Source organism: Somniosus microcephalus, chromosome 2, assembly GCF_052327205.1.
Source record: "Somniosus microcephalus isolate GS21.2 chromosome 2, FLI_Smic_1.0, whole genome shotgun sequence".
Lineage (NCBI taxonomy): Eukaryota > Metazoa > Chordata > Chondrichthyes > Squaliformes > Somniosidae > Somniosus > Somniosus microcephalus.
Genome location: NC_140988.1, coordinates 6,215,494 through 6,232,289, shown reverse-complemented (window position 1 = coordinate 6,232,289; position 16,796 = coordinate 6,215,494). Strand labels below are relative to the sequence as shown.

The 16,796-nt window shown below is 48.0% G+C and overlaps 1 protein-coding gene across 1 annotated transcript in view; it reads right to left on the bottom strand.

Moving 5' to 3' along the window:
- Positions 1 to 16,796, bottom strand: part of LOC147122516 (electrogenic sodium bicarbonate cotransporter 1-like) — a 229,974-nt gene that overhangs the window by 112,995 nt on the left and 100,183 nt on the right. Inside the window, 1 exon segment of the mRNA XM_086006102.1 lies at positions 9,123 to 9,277. Coding sequence (XP_085862228.1) covers positions 9,123 to 9,277 — 155 coding nt within the window.

Below are 16,796 nucleotides of genomic sequence, written 5' to 3'. Positions count from 1 at the left end.
AAATGTCAATCTGTGACATCACCTGTTGCCGGGTGGCTCTTAATTGGCCTGCTGAGCCCACTGGGCGGGCTTAACAAGGTCAATCAAGTGAAAATCGCGTGGGTTGGCCACAACTCGATGGAGGCGGGACTACAACCCTGAAAGTTGTAGTCCCGCCTCCTACACGCTCCAGTATCAAAATCCAGCCCTTATTATCCAAGCAGTATGTGGCCTCCTTATTACTCCTACCAAAATGCATCACCTCATACTTATCTATCTTGAAATTCACGCTCATTCTGCAAGTTTATTAACATCTTCCTGTATTTTGTCGTAGTCCTCCTCTGTATTAACGACACTCCCCCAATTTGTCGTGATCCTGAACTGGATTTAACTGGTTCTTCTGCTCATTTTAAGTTCAGTGCGTGACAGGCGTGTCAAATATTCCGCCCTCTAGGCCTGAGAATTGAACCGTCCCTCCGCCTTTTGTGGCAATATCAGGCATGACGCACGGGGCCAATTTTAACCTCACCGGCCCGGCCGGGAACTGACGGGATTGGGTGAGAAGGCGGTTTTACTCCCCGACGGATTTTACTCTTCACTGAAGTCAGTCGGGGGCAATATTGGGTGGGGTATAAAACTGGCTTTCCACCCGATCCTGTGGTATTCCTGCCGGAGAGTTAGGTTAAAATTGCTCCCTAAGAGACTCCCGGTTAAAGCAGTAGGGAATGATTCCACGATTCTGGCAGGGAGGTTGACCTCGGACGGGAGTGTGGGATAGAGACTGGGCTAAAACACCTTCGTCCCAGCTCATCAACCTGCGCTCCTGTCAATCATGGATCCCTATGGAGCACAAAATTACCCCTTCTGTATTGAGACCTTATCAAGTAAAGACTGAAAGACTTGCATTTCTATCGCGCCCTTCTCGACCTCAGGATGTCCCAAAGCGCTTTAAAGCCAATTAAGTACTTTTTGAAGTGTAGTCGCTGTTGTAATGTAGGAAACGCGGCAACCAATTTGCGCACAGCAAGCTCCCACAAACAGCAATGTCAAAATGACCAGATTATTTTTTTTTTTTAGTGATGTTGATTGAGGGATAAATATTGACCCCAGAACAAACTCCCCTGCTCTTCTTCGAAATAGTGCCATGGGATCTTTTACATCCACCTGAGAGAGCAGACGGGACCTCAGTTTAACGTCTCATCCGAAAGACGGCACCTCTGACAGTGCAGCACTCCCTCAGCACCGCACTGCAAGTATCAGCCTGGATTTTGTGCTCATGTCTCTGGAGTGGGGACTTGAACCCACAACCTTCTGACATCAGAGGCAAGAGTGCTACCCACTGAACCATAGTATAACTAGGCAACAGCCACCCTTTATCAAGATTTGTAGTGCATGGGATCAAGTTCACACCTGAGCTGATGCCTCATTAAAGGGAGGGTTCGGTTAATGAGGCCACAGTTGAAAAGGTTGTGCGATTCTCTATCTGTTCACTGAGAAGACGCCGTGGTTTTATCAAGGGTGAAAGTACCAATGAATGTTTTATCTTGAAATGATTCCACCTGTAAGCTGTTTAAAACTGGTCAGAACTGGAATAGCTTGTAAAGTTTCAAATATAATTTCTGCTTCTTATTATAGAACAGAGAGGCAGGTCAGAACCTTTTGCAATACTATGCCCATCGACTAAGGGTTCAAAGCCAAGCCACTTTATCTTATCTGCAGTTTAATATAACAATTACTGTGCAAGGTCCTGACTGGCTACCTGATGGAGCAGACTATTCTAAAACATGGCACTGTAGGTTCTGTAATTGGCCATTAGAAGGGGCTTTAGCCTGAAGCTCTGGAATTCCCGCCCGAAACCTCTCCGTCTCTCTCTCCTCTTTGACCAAGCTTTTGGTTACCTGTTCTAATATCTCCTAACGTGGCTCGGTGTCAATTTTCCGTCTGATTACACACCCTTTGTAGCGCCTTGGGACGTTTTACCACATTCCCTAAGGGTTGTCACTCTCCTGGTGATTGCTTGACTATTGGGAATGTTTATTAACATCACACAAGCTGAGCGTATGGTTGCAGCATCTGCAGATGACACAATGGGGGAAAAATTCGGTATCGCCCCATTTGGGGCGCCATTATCGGCCGTGCGCAAAGTTTAGCGCCTGGCGCTAATCATTGCCTCCGACAGCAAACTTGGCTTTTATTGCCCCTGGAGGTGATTGGAGCGCTAAATCAGGCGCTTCACACCTGTCTTAAGGCGCAAACGCCAAGGAGCGAGGTGCTACCTCAGAGCGCTGGTGAAGCAAGGAAGGGCAAATCAAAATGAACCTGCAAAGTGCTGCTCAGTACCCAAAACTCCTTCACACAGCGTTGAATCTCTCCAGAAGTCTCTCTCTCTTTCTCTCAGAATGCGTGGTGCAAAAATGTCACCTACAAAAAAAGGTAGGAAGCGGTCGCCTTTAAATAACGCTCCCCCAGTCCCTTTCTGACTGCATAATGCTCCCCTCAACCTGTCGTTGCTAGCGGCAGGCGGTAAGGCAGAGGGCGCCACTTAATATACGGTCCGGGGCGCTACGCACTCGACTGACGTCACAATCTGCCGGCACAGGAGATCGTGGTGGTAGTGTTTAGCGCCGCCACAAAATGTCTAGTTAATTTCGCGAGCGGTGCAAACATCGCCGTGCCCGGGTGCTAGTTGCTTTGTGCCCCATTAGCGCCCTCTTAAGGCACTAACGGGAGGCGCAAACAACTGAATTTTTCTCCCAATGGCTTTTCAGTTTGTGGGTAATCCCTAAACCCGCTGAGTAACCCCATTAAAGTAGAGTTAATAAGGGACTCCTCCCAATTGCTTACGGGTAGAAGCGCCAGACAGATGAGGAAGGTGGGAGGTTTGCTCCCCAGACTGTGCTGATATCGGACAGTGGGGCCACTGCAATTAGTCCCTGGATTAGGGGAAGGGAAATTAGATGGGACCTCAACAACAACAGCAACTTGCATTTATACAGCGCCTTTAACGTAGTAAAACGTCCCAAGGCGCTTCACAGGAGCGATTATCAAACAAAGTTTGACATTTAATAAGGAGATATTAGGACAGGTGACCAATTGGAAGAGCGCAGAGATCTCGGGGGGTTGCAGAGCTGGAGGTGGTTACAGAGATAGGGAGGGGAGAGGGCCATGGAGGGATTTGAAGACAAGGATGAGAATATTAAAAATCGAGGCATTGCTTAACCGGGAGCCAATGTAGGTTAGCGAGCACAGGGGTGATGGGTGAATGGGACTTGGTGCACATTAGGACACGGGCAATAGAAGGCTCCACTAGGGTCAGTATGTCTGTGCGAATCGCTAACTGTATGCATTCTAATGTTTAAAAGAATTTGTTATCTAGTGACATTTTCGGTTGCTAGCCAACATTCTGGAGGTCGGGTGAGCACAGTTTATTCTTCTGGGTCTGTCACAGGCCTGGTTTGAATTTGGAACAAATATGTTGTTGGCCTGTCCTATCTAACCATTAAACAATTATTAAATCAAACATTTTTTTAATCCAAGAAAGAACCACAAAATCTGCTGTGGAGAGGAACGCATCTCTTTCTGGGGCCAATTTGCTTTTACAACGAGGAGTTAAGTGCAAGCTGCATCCAGTTTTGTATGCAGTTTTCTACTCCTTTGACCTAACTTTACACTAAGAGGCCTACTCCCTGCTTGTTTCAGGCCTTTACACGTGACCTGAAATCACAAAGCAGGCCTTCTGAACTTGGTGCTAACACCTCGATCTTGAAATGACGCCGAGCGAATATTACTGTCCAAATGCATTCATGTAATATTTCTTTAGTGTCGGCCATGTCTCAGTGGGCAGCACTCTCGTCCCTGAGGCAGGTGGTTGTGGATTCGAGTCCCACTCCAGAAGCTTGAGCACAAAATCCAGGCCGACACTCCCAGTGCGGTGCTGAGGGAGCGCCGCGCTGTCGGAGGTGCCGTCCTTCAGATGGGACGTTAAACCGCGGTGACGTCTGCTCTCTCAGGTGGTCGTAAAATATCCCATGGCCACTATATTGAAGAGCAAGAAGTCCTGAGCCAATATTGATCCCTCAATCAACATCGCTGAAACAGATGATCTGGTCATTGTCTCAGTGCTGTTTGTGGAACCTTGCTGTGTGCAGAGCAGTAATTGAAGCATAAAGATAATAGACAAAGCTAGAGACTGGGGGCGGATGGGGATCAGAAAACGTGTCACTATGGAAAACAACACACGCTGTGTCCCTTCACAAGTAATGAAGCTGATTGGCTACCTGAGGTTGTCCAAGAGCAGCAGTATCACTAACTGAGAGTCGATTGAGAAGTGTGGAGGAAGGGAGGAGAGGGGAGAGAGACCAACACAGGAAGAGGGGGGATGGAGGGAAAAAGAGAGGGGTGGGAAGGAGAGGAGGAGGGGGTAATTTCAACCTAACTCTCTGGCTGGGAAGCCCACGGGATCGGGTGGAAGGCCGGTTTTACACCCCCGCCCGATATTGGTCTCCTTTGACTCCGATGGAGAGTAAAATCAGGCGGGAAGTAAAACCAGCCTTCCACCCGATCGCCTCAGTTTCCCCAATGTGTGGGTTACATTAAATATACCCCAGAGAGGGAGAGAGGGAAAAGGAGAGGGAGCAGGAGAATGGGAGAGAGAAAGAGAGAAGGAGAGGGAGCAGGAGAATGAGAGAGAGAGAGAGCAGGAGAATGTGAGAGAGAGAGCAGGAGAATGTGAGAGAGAGGAGAGAGAGCAGGAGAGAGAGAGCAGGAGAATGTGTGTGAGAGAGAGAGAGAGAAGGAGAGACTGCAGGAGAATGTGTGAGAGAGAGAGAGAGAGAGAGAGCAGGAGAATGTGTGAGAGAGAGAGAGAGAGAAGGAGAGAGAGCAGGAGAATGTGAGAGAGAGAGAGAGAGAGAGAGCAGGAGAATGTGAGAGAGAGAGAGAGAGAGAGAGAGCAGGAGAATGTGTGAGAGAGAGAGAGAGAGAAGGAGAGAGAGCAGGAGAATGTGAGAGAGAGAGAGAGCAGGAGAATGTGAGAGAGAGAGAGAGAGAGAGAGAGCAGGAGAATGTGAGAGAGAGAGAGAGAGAGCAGGAGAATGTGTGAGAGAGAGAGAGAGCAGGAGAGAGAGCAGGAGAATGTGTGAGAGAGAGAGAGAGAGAGAGCAGGAGAATGTGTGAGAGAGAGAGAGAGAGAAGGAGAGAGAGCAGGAGAATGTGAGAGAGAGAGAGAGAGAGAGCAGGAGAATGTGTGAGAGAGAGAGAGAGAGAGCAGGAGAATGTGAGAGAGAGAGAGAGAGAGAGAGAGAGCAGGAGAATGTGTGAGAGAGAGAGAGAGAGCAGGAGAGAGAGCAGGAGAATGTGTGAGAGAGAGAGAGAGAGAGAGAGAGCAGGAGAATGTGTGAGAGAGAGAGAGAGAGAAGGAGAGAGAGCAGGAGAATGTGAGAGAGAGAGAGAGAGCAGGAGAATGTGAGAGAGAGAGAGAGAGAGAGAGCAGGAGAATGTGTGAGAGAGAGAGAGAGAGAGAGAGCAGGAGAATGTGAGAGAGAGAGAGAGAGAGAGAGCAGGAGAATGTGTGAGAGAGAGAGAGAGAGAGAGAGAGCAGGAGAATGTGAGAGAGAGAGAGAGAGAAGGAGAGAGAGCAGGAGAATGTGAGAGAGAGAGAGAGAGAAGGAGAGAGAGCAGGAGAATGTGTGAGAGAGAGAGAGAGCAGGAGAATGTGAGAGAGAGAGAGAGAGAGAGAGAGAGCAGGAGAATGTGTGAGAGAGAGAGAGAGAGAGAGAGCAGGAGAATGTGAGAGCGAGAGAGAGAGAGCAGGAGAATGTGAGAGAGAGAGAGAGGAGAGAGCAGGAGAATGTGAGAGAGAGAGAGAGAGAGAGCAGGAGAATGTGAGAGAGAGAGAGAGAGCAGGAGAATGTGTGAGAGAGAGAGAGAGCAGGAGAATGTGAGAGAGAGAGAGAGAGAGAGCAGGAGAATGTGAGAGAGAGAGAGAGAGAGAGAGAGAGCAGGAGAATGTGAGAGAGAGAGAGAGAGAGCAGGAGAATGTGTGAGAGAGAGAGAGAGGAGAGAGAGCAGGAGAATGAGAGAGAGAGAGAGAGAGAGAGCAGGAGAATGTGTGAGAGAGAGAGAGAGAGAGAGAGCAGGAGAATGTGAGAGAGAGAGAGAGCAGGAGAATGTGTGAGAGAGAGAGAGAGGAGAGAGAGCAGGAGAATGTGCGAGAGAGAGTGAGAGAGAGAGAGAAGGAGAATGTGCGAGAGAGAGAGCAGGAGAATGTGTGAGAGAGAGAGAGAGAGCAGGAGAATGTGTGAGAGAGAGAGAGAGCAGGAGAATGTGAGAGAGAGAGAGAGAGAGAGCAGGAGAATGTGAGAGAGAGAGAGAGAGAGAGCAGGAGAATGTGTGAGAGAGAGAGAGAGCAGGAGAATGTGAGAGAGAGAGAGAGAGAGAGCAGGAGAATGTGAGAGAGAGAGAGAGAGCAGGAGAATGTGTGAGAGAGAACGAGAGAGAGCAGGAGAATGAGAGAGAGAGAGAGAGAGAGAGAGAGAGCAGGAGAATGTGTGAGAGAGGGAGAGAGAGAGAGAGCAGGAGAATGTGAGAGAGAGAGAGAGAGAGCAGGAGAATGTGTGAGAGAGAGAGAGAGAGAGCAGGAGAATGTGAGAGAGAGAGAGAGCGAGAGAGCAGGAGAATGTGTGAGAGAGAGAGAGAGGAGAGAGAGCAGGAGAATGTGCGAGAGAGAGAGAGAGAGAGAGAAGGAGAATGTGCGAGAGAGAGAGCAGGAGAATGTGTGAGAGAGAGAGAGAGAGAGAGAGAGAGAGCAGGAGAATGTGCGAGAGAGAGAGAGAGAGAGCAGGAGAATGTGCGAGAGAGAGAGAGAGAGAGAGCAGGAGAATGTGTGAGAGAGAGAGAGAGCAGGAGAATGTGTGAGAGAGAGAGAGAGAGCAGGAGAATGTGTGAGAGAGAGAGAGAGAGCAGGAGAATGTGAGAGAGAGAGAGAGAGAGCAGGAGAATGTGAGAGAGAGAGAGAGAGAGCAGGAGAATGTGAGAGAGAGAGAGAGAGAGCAGGAGAATGTGAGAGAGAGAGAGAGGAGAGAGAGCAGGAGAATGTGAGAGAGAGAGAGAGCAGGAGAATGTGAGAGAGAGAGAGAGGAGAGAGAGCAGGAGAATGTGAGAGAGAGAGAGAGAGAGAGAGCAGGAGAATGTGTGAGAGAGAGAGAGAGAGAGAGAGAGCAGGAGAATGTGTGAGAGAGAGAGAGAGAGAGCAGGAGAATGTGAGAGAGAGAGAGAGAGCAGGAGAATGTGAGAGAGAGAGAGAGAGAGAGAGCAGGAGAATGTGAGAGAGAGAGAGAGAGCAGGAGAATGTGAGAGAGAGAGAGAGGGAGAGGGAGCAGGAGAATGTGAGAGAGAGAGAGAGAGAGAGAGCAGGAGAATGTGTGTGAGAGAGAGAGAGAGAGAGAGCAGGAGAATGTGAGAGAGAGAGAGAGAGAGCAGGAGAATGTGTGAGAGAGAGAGAGAGAGAGAGCAGGAGAATGTGAGAGAGAGAGAGAGAGAGAAAGAGAGCAGGAGAATGTGAGAGAGAGAGAGAGAGAGCAGGAGAATGTGAGAGAGAGAGAGAGCAGGAGAATGTGTGAGAGAGAGAGAGAGAGAGAGCAGGAGAATGTGAGAGAGGGAGAAATAAAGAGAGAAAGATAGTCAATGACAGAGGGAGAGGGTGAGAGGAAACACCAAACAGGTTTTAAAGACTGCTAAACAAATGGAAGAAAAGAAGAAAACACATCTTTTTATCTGTGAGCAAAGCCGCAGGAGATAACTAGTAACAACAACAACAACAACTTGTATTTATATAGCGCCTTTAACGTAGTAAAATCGGGGATGGACAAGAGGCCAGAATTGGAGGAGCGCGGAGATCTCGGGGGGTTGTGGGTCTGGAGGAGGTTACAGAGATAGGGAGGGGCGAGGCCAGGGAGGGATTTGAAAATAAGGATGAGAATTTTAAAATCGAGGCGTTGCTTAACCGGGAGCCAATGTAGGTCAGCGAGCACAGGGGTGATGGGTGAACGGGACTGGGTGCGATTTAGGACAATAAGTGTATGGTGACAAACCTGACTGTCAATGCAGTGGTGATAACCGTTCACATGACAGCTTTTGAATGTCAACAGTGTGTTTTATGAGCGAATTTTACAATCGGCAGAAGGCCCTTTGAGGAAATATTTGCGTAATCTTTAAATTTTACACCTTCTCTGGCCTCTAGTCTCCAACCAGCCCCAAATTCACGGCGTGCCCTTTGACCCGGCAGGCTGGCGGCTCGACCCTGTGTCACGCTGAGCTGACCTCTGACATTCACAATATTATCACCGTGGCCTTTAATATTTGGGCTTTCAAGTAATATTAAAATGGAAAGAAATAAACACAAAAGAGAAGATAAGAATTTTGTTTATTTTAGGAGTCCTTTGAAGGCACGCCCTAAGATGGACAGCTGAGTATTAATTCATTTGCTGACCTCGCTGTTGCCATGGTGACTCAATAATCTGGCCAGGTTTTGTAAATACACAGTAACGTAGTGAATAATAGGTAAGGTATTCTTGCTTATCCTGGCTCTGTGTGCAGCCCCGAATGAAGAGCTACACAAACGCCATTGTAGCTACGCTTTGCCAACAAGTCAGGCTTAGGGGTAGAAAGAAAAGAACTCATATTCATAAAGCGTCTTTCACGACCTCAGGACGTCCCAAGGCACTTTCCAGCCAATGAAGTACTTTTTGAAGTGGAGTCACTGTTGTAACATAGGAAACATGGCAGCCAATATGCGCACAGCAAACTCCCACAAACAGCAATGTGATAATGACCAGATAATCTATTTATTTTTTAGTGTTGCTGATTGAGGGATAAATATTGGCCAGGACACCGGGGAAAACACTCCTGCTCTTTGAAATAGTGCCGCGGGATCTTTTGCGTCCACCCGAGAGGGCAGAGGGGCACCAGCTCCAGCATCTGAGGAGCAGTCTCCCTTTGCTAGTGTGAGTGTGCCATTTGGGAGCAGTACATTTACCAGGCATTCGTAGCCCCGTGCGCCCAGGACAGTCCCAGTTATACAAAGCATCTCAAGACCGCGGGACACACTGTGCCAAAGTTTCAGTAGAAGTTAAGGGTCTCTTTACCTTTTGTCAGAGGAAGGGAGTGACTTTGGAGGCTCTATTCTGATCTCAGGATCCCACTCACCAGGAGGAAGGACAATCACCTCATCCAGAAACTCATCAATTCCGGCCAAGAGATCTGCGCTATCCTTGGCCTTGTAGGCAATGTCATGAAACAGCTAAACAATCAGACAGAGAAAAACAAAAATCATTTAATTCATGTTAAGCAACAACAACAGACGACAACTTTTTCCGAGTCTGTCCTGACTGGGAGCCCAGGAACAAGGAGGCGGCCATTCAGCCCTTCGAACCTGTTCCGCCATTCAATTAGATCATGGTTGATCTGCCTCCACCAGCCCTACAACTCTCCGAGATCTCTGCGCTCCTCCAATTCTGGCCTCTTGCGCATCCCCGATTTTAATCGCTCCACCATTGGCGGCCGTGCCTTCAGCTGCCTGGGCCCCAAACTCTGGAATTCCCTCCCTAAACCTCTCTGCCTCTCTCTCCTCCTTTAAGATGCTCCTTAAAACCTACTTCTTTGTCCAAACTTTTGGTCACCTGTCCTAATATCTCCTTATGTGGCTCGGTGTCAAAATTTGTTTACATAATCGTTCCTGTGAAGTGCTTGGGGACGTTTTACTACGTTAAAGGCGCTATATAAATGCAAGGTGTTGTTGTTGTATCTTAACTCCATCTACCCGCCTTGGTTCCGTAACCCTTAATACCCTTGTCTAACAAAAATCTATCAATCTCTGATTTGAAATTAGATTTTTATGCCCACCTGCGAGGGCAGACGGGGTCTCGGGTTTAACGTTTCATCCGAAAAGCGGCTTAAGAGCAGAAGCACTTCAGATTTCTGGGTCCTTCCAGTCCCTCCCAACATTCAGAAAGGTGATGTAAACATCTACAGTACTTTTCCTTGTAAATTTTGAAGGTGCAATTAAAGTAGAGTTACGCAAATGAACGCATAGAGCAACTGTGAAGAGATTGTGATGGTCAGTAATTTTACCATCCATGTTTCTTCAACCTTGTCCCGCTAGCGGTAATGTTGTAACAAATGCTCAGGTGATTGATGGAACCAAGCAGCACAGTGACATGCTCTTGATTCCACTTGTGCGTCACCAGAACCTGTAGTGTCAAGATAAGTATCTAGTGAGAGTCTCACTGTCTAAATGGGTTCTCAAAGGATTAATGAATTGTAATTTCATCCCAAATTCTCAGCTTCTGCCGAGTTTTCTTTTCGGTTAACAACTAGAGAAGCTGGGATTGTTCTCCTTAGAGCAGAGAAGGTTAAGGGGAGATTTACTAGAATGGTACCAGGGATGAGGGACTTCAATTACGTGGAGAGGCTGGAGAAGCTGAGCTGGTTCTCCTTCAAGCAAAGAAGGTTAAGGGAAGATTTAATTCAGGCATTCAAAATTATGAAGGGTTGTGATAGAGTAAATGAGGAGAAAGCGTTTCCAGTGGCAGGAGGGTCGGTAACCAGAGGACACAGATTGAAGATAATTGACAAAAGAACCAGAGGGGGAGATGAGGAGAATTTTTTTTACGCAGCGAGTTGTTGTGATCTGAAACACGCTGCCTGAAAGGGCAGTGGAAGCAGATTCAATAATAACTTTCAAAAGGGAACTGGATAAACTGAAGGGGAGAAAATGTGCAGGGCTACGGGGAAAGAGCAGGGGGTAGTGGGACTAATTGGAGAGCTCTTTCAAAGAGCCGGCACAGGCGTGATGGACCATTCAGGGGAGAAGTTAGGAATCACTTCTTCAGGCAAAGGGTGGTAGAAGTGTGGAACTCTCTCCCACAAGAAACAGTAGGTGCGAGCTCAATTCATGATTTTAAATCTGAGAGCGATAGATTTTTGCTAAGGGTAAAAAAACATATGGAGCCAAGGGAGGTGAATGGAGTTAAGATACAGATCAGCTGTTATCTCACCGAATGGCAGAACAGGCTCGAGTGGCTGAATGGCCTCCTCCTATTCCTATGCTTCTATATTCTTATGATACCCTAACCCAACAAAAATATATCCATAGTGGCACGGTGGCATAGTGGTTAGCACTGTTGCCTCACAGCGCCAGGGACCCGGGTTCGAATCCGGCCTCGGGCGACTGTCTGTGTGGAGTTTGCACATTCTCCCTGTGTTTGCGTGGGTTTCCTCCAGGTGCTCCGTTTTCCTCCCACAGTCCAAAGATGTGCGGGTTAGGTTGATTGGCTACGATAAATTGACCCTTAGTGTTAGGGGGATTAAATACGTGGGGTTACGGGGATAGAGTGGGATATGTGTTGGTGTAGGGGTTACGGGGATCGGGTGGGATATGTGTCGGTGCAGGCTCGATGGGCCGAAATGGCCTCTATCTGCACTGTGGGGTTTCTGTGTTCTGTGTCTGTGTATCACAGTCTTTAAAATTTCAATTGACTCAGCATCTCTACCCTTTTGGGGGAAGAGAGTTCCAGATTTCCCCTACCCTTTGCGCTAACAGTGCCTTTACTGCACCTAATGGAGGTCTTTAGATTATGAAAGGGTTCGATAGGGTAGACATAGAGAAAATGTTTCCACTTGTGGGGGAGACCAGAACTAGGGGCCATCAATATAAGAGAGTCACTAATAAATCCAATAGGGAATTCAGGAGAAACTTCTTTACCCAGAGAGTGGTGAGAATGTGGAACTCGCTACCACAGGGAGTGGTTGAGGCGAATAGTATAGATACATTTAAGGGGAAGCTGGATAAACAGATGAGGGAGGAAGGAATAGAAGGATATCAGCATACCCTTCTATTGCTTTCTCCCTCATGTGCTTAATGGAGCGTTTTTTTTAAATAGACAGTAAGGGCTGGATTTTGCCAGCCCTGGGGAGGCGGGTATGGAGGCGGGACTGCCGGGAAAATGGCAGAATTTAGGGGCAGGTGCCCAACCCGCCTCCATGCCATCTTGCCAGGAGGCGGGTAGCCGACCCGCGCCGGGTCCCGCCGCCTCAAGGCGGGAAGGGGATTAATGCCAAACAGATAGTTAACAGGCAGTTTTTTAGCTAATCCCTATTTTGAGCCCTGAAGTGTGGGCTTCCCGACGGCTCCAAACCTCGCCAGGGTCAGCGAGGCGGGCCGTCGGTCTGCGGGAGTCGGAGGGGTCGAGATGTCTGGTGTGCAGGTGAGTAATGGGTGCATGTGTGCAGAGGTGAGTGTGTGAGGTGTGTGTAAAGTGTTTTAATAAGTTTTACTTACCTTTACTTCTTCCTCCAGGCTTCCTCCCTTCAGGTCTCGGGAGTCCCTCAGCTCACCGGCACAGAAAGCAGAATGGCCGCTGAACTGTCAAAAGCTGCAGCTTCTGCTTTCTGGTCAGGAAGGCTTTCTAACTGAGTCTTGAGTAAAGCCACAACTTAGAAGACAGATTGTCGGTGTTTGACAGCTTCACAGAGCCGTCAAACGATGACATTTCATCTGTCAAAAGCTCTTGACAGATGAAACGGCACTCGCTAACGTCACCTGTAACTGGCTTTCCCTTAATTGGCCTGCTGAGCCCGCTGGGCGGGCTTAACAAGGTCAATCAAGGGAAAATAGCGTGGATTGGCCACAAGTCGATGGAGGCGGGACTAAAACCCAACAAGTGGGAGTCCCGCCTCCAAAAGCTCCCCATTGACAAAATCCAGCCCTAAGACTTCCTCACATCCAGTCAAGAGATATAATGGGGGAACAATTCGGTTGGTTAGCGCCTCTGGGGGGTGCTAGGAACTTCGCGCCCGAGCGCAGCAATTTTAGCGGCGCTCACAAAATTGACCAGTCATTTTGCGGCGACGCTAAACACTACTGCCACGATCTCCTGCACCTGCAGATCGTGACATCAGTCGAGCGTGCAACGCCTCGTTAGCGCCCCGAGCCGGATATTGAGTCATGCCCCCCGTCTTAGCGCCTGCCGCTAGGAACGACAGGTAGCGGGGAACGCTTTCAAGTCGGGAAGGGGCTGGGGGAGCGCTATTTAAAGGCCTTTTGTTGTCGGCAACATTTTTGGTACACGCAGGTTGAGAGGGAGAGAGACGTCTGGAGAGATTTAACGCTGTCCTAAGGAGTTTGGCCCTCAGCACCACTTTTGAGGTTCCTAAGCGCCGAACTCGTTCCCTGGGCCGATCCATTAGTGCTTCCAACACAATTGCTTTCGAGGTCTCTCCAGGCCGAGATTCAAGGCTGCAATGAGCAGGGTGTGGCTGGCCAGAAAGATGGCCCCTCCCCTTTAAGAACTGGACGGCGCCAGTCTGTCTGGCTTCCATGGTAACTGACATCGCCTGAGCTTCGGTAGCGCTCTGAGGTAGCGCCTCGCTCCCCGACGTTAGCGCCTTAAGAGAGGTGTGTAGCGCCTGATTTGGCGCTCAAATCACCTCCAGGGGGCGATAGAGGCGAATTTTGCAGTCGGAGGTGATAATTAGCGCCAGGCGCTAAACTTTGCGCTCGGACGATATTAGCGCCCCAAAATTGTCCATACCCAATTTTTCCCCAATAGAGAAAAAACGCTGATGATTTTACAATAACTGCTCTGAAGCCTCACTAACATCCTCAAGGCATCATAAATCAGTGTAACTCCCAAAATCAAATAACTGATTGAATTATTGACACATAATACGAAGCATGTGTAATTCTATATATCTATTAAATGCAATAATAACTTATTACCGGACTCTGAAGGCGTGAGAGAATGGTCATTTTACTGACCAGCTGAAGTGCTTGGTATTAGACTGAAGATTTAATGACATTGAATGTACGGCACAGAAACAGGCCATTCGGCCCCACTGGTCCGTGCCGGTGTTTATGCTCCACACCAGCCTCCTCCCACCCCTCTTCATCTCACCTCATCACCCTATCCTTCTATTCCCTTCTCCCTCATGTGTTTATCTAGCTTTCCCTTAAATCCATCTCTGCTATTCGCTTCAACCACTCCCTGTGGCAGCGAGTTCCACATTCTCACCACTCTCTGGGTAAAGAAGTTTCTCCTGAATTCCCGATTGGATTTATTAGTGACCATCTCATATTTATGGCCCCTAGTTCTGGTCTCCCCCCGCAAGTGGAAACATCTTCTCTACATCTATCCTATCAAAACCCTTTCATAATCTTAAAGACCTCGATTAAGATGCAACTACACACAACACAAAGAGGAGGAGACATGGCTGCCTGTCACGTTATATGTCGGCACTGAACCAACACATGAGAACAAAAGCCACTAGTAACTGGGTTTGTAAAGGAAGAACAATGCACCAATTATACTGATGCATCCGCCCCCGCCACCCACACCCCCCTCCCTCTGTCCCCCCACTCTCCATCCTGTGTGGACCATCCTTGCTGACCTACATTCCCACTATATCGCAGTTAGATTATCAACCACACTGCTGCTAATCTCAAATACCTGAATGGAAACCAATCTGCATTAAAATGTCAACTTCCGGTACAACCGTAAACATAATCTCGGTGAATTGCAGAAGCCCGTCGATAGAGGGCAAGCTCTCAGACGCTCCAGAAACCAGAAGGGGACAAAAGCAAGCATGCAGAATGGGACAAGGCTGTGACAGTCAGTGATAGTCACAGTGAACAAGTGAGACGTTGCTGCATTTTACAAGAGGAAGTAGTTAAAGCTCCTCATGAAGGAAGAGTCCATCCCAAGGGCTATCCGACTCCACATTAAGTTTTTTTATTGCAGTCAAAACTGGGGGTGGTGGGGTGGGGGGGGGGCGGGGGGCGGGGGGCAGGGTACAGTCATTTCATACAGCCCACATCCATTTTATATGCTGTCTGGCAAGGGAACAAGGTCAAAAAAAGCGATGTCGCTTACTGGAAGAGTTCATTCTTAGTTAAAGGGGGAACTGTTTTCATCAAGAATTGACAGGGTAGATGCTAAGAGGTTGTTTCCCCCTGGCTGGAGAGTCTAGAACCAGGGGTCACAGTCTCAGGATAAGGGGTCATAAGAACATAAGAACATAAGAAGTAGGAGCAGGAGTAGGCCATACGGCCCCTCGGGCCTGCTCCGCCATTCAATAGGATCATGGCTGATCCGAATCTAGACTCACGTCCACTTCCCTGCCCTCTCCCTGTAACCCCTAATTCCCTTATCAGCTAGGAAACTGTCTATCTCCATTTTAAATTGATTTAATGTTGCAGCTTCCACAGCTCTCTGGGGTAGCAAATTCCATAGATTTACTACCCTCTGAGTGAAGAAGTTTCTCCTCATCTCAGTTTTGAAAGGGCAGCCCCTTATTCTAAGATTATGCCCCCTAGTTCTAGTCTCACCCATCAGTGGAAACATCCTCACCGCATCCACCTGATCAAGCTCCCTCACAATCTTATATGTTTCGATAAGATCGCCTCTCATTCTTCTGAACTCCAATGAGTAGAGTCCCAACCTACTCAACCTTTCCTCATACGTCAACCCCCTCATCTCTCGAATCAACCGAGTGAACCTTCTCTGAACCACCTCGAGAGCAAGTATATCTTTTCTTAAATATGGAAACCAAAACTGTACGCAATATTCCAGGTGTGGCCTCACCAGTACCCTGTATAACTGAAGCAAGACTTCCCTGCTTTTATACTCCATCCCCTTTGCAATAAAAGCCAAGATTCCATTGGCCTTCCTGATCACCTGCTGTACCTGCATACTAACCTTCTGTGTTTCATGCACCAGGACCCCCAGATCCCTTTGTACTGTAGCACTTTGCAGTTTCTCTCCATTTAGATAATAACTTGCTCTTTGATTTTTTCTGCCAAAGTGCATAACCTCACACTTTCCAACATTATATTGCATCTGCCAAATCTCTGCCCACTCACTTATCCTGTCTATGTCCTTTTGCAGGTTTTTTATGTCCTCCTCACTCACTGCTTTCCCTCCCATCTTTGTATCATCGGCAAACTTGGATATGTTGCACTCGGTCCCTTCCTCCAAATCGTTAATATAGATTGTAAAGAGTTGGGGTCCCAGCACTGACCCCTGCGGAACACCACTGGTTACGGATTGCCAGCCCGAGAACGAACCATTTATCCCAACTCTCTGTTTTCTGTTAGATAGCCAATCTTCCACCCATGCCAGTATATTACCCCCAATCCCGTGATTTTTTATCTTGATCAGTAATCTTTTACGTGGAACCTTGTCAAATGCCTTTTGGAAGTCCAAATACACTACATCCACTGGTTCCCCTTTATCCACCCTGTATGTTACATCCTCAAAGAATTCGAGCAAATTTGTCAAACATGACTTCCCCTTCATAAAACCATGCTGACTCTGTCCTATTAAATTATATTTATCCAAATGCTCTGTTACTGTTTCCTTAATAATGGACTCCAACATTTTGCCAACCACAGATGTTAGGCTAACTGGTCTATAGTTTCCGGCTTTTTGTCTACTTCCCTTCTTAAATAAGGGTGTTACATTAGCAGTTTTCCAATCTGCCGGGACCTTTCCTGAGTCCAGGGAGTTTTGGAAAATAATCACCAATGCATCCACAATCCCTACTACCACTTCTCTCAAGACCCTAGGATGTAGGCCATCAGGTCCGGGGGATTTATCCGCCTTAAGTCCCATTATTTTACCGAGTACCATCTCCTTAGTGATTTTAATCGTGTTTAACTCCTCCCCCCCCATTGCCCCCTGTTTGTCCAGTGTTGGGATATTTTTAGTGTCCTCTACTGTAAAGACTGATACAAAATATTTGTTCAGCGTCTTTGCCATCTC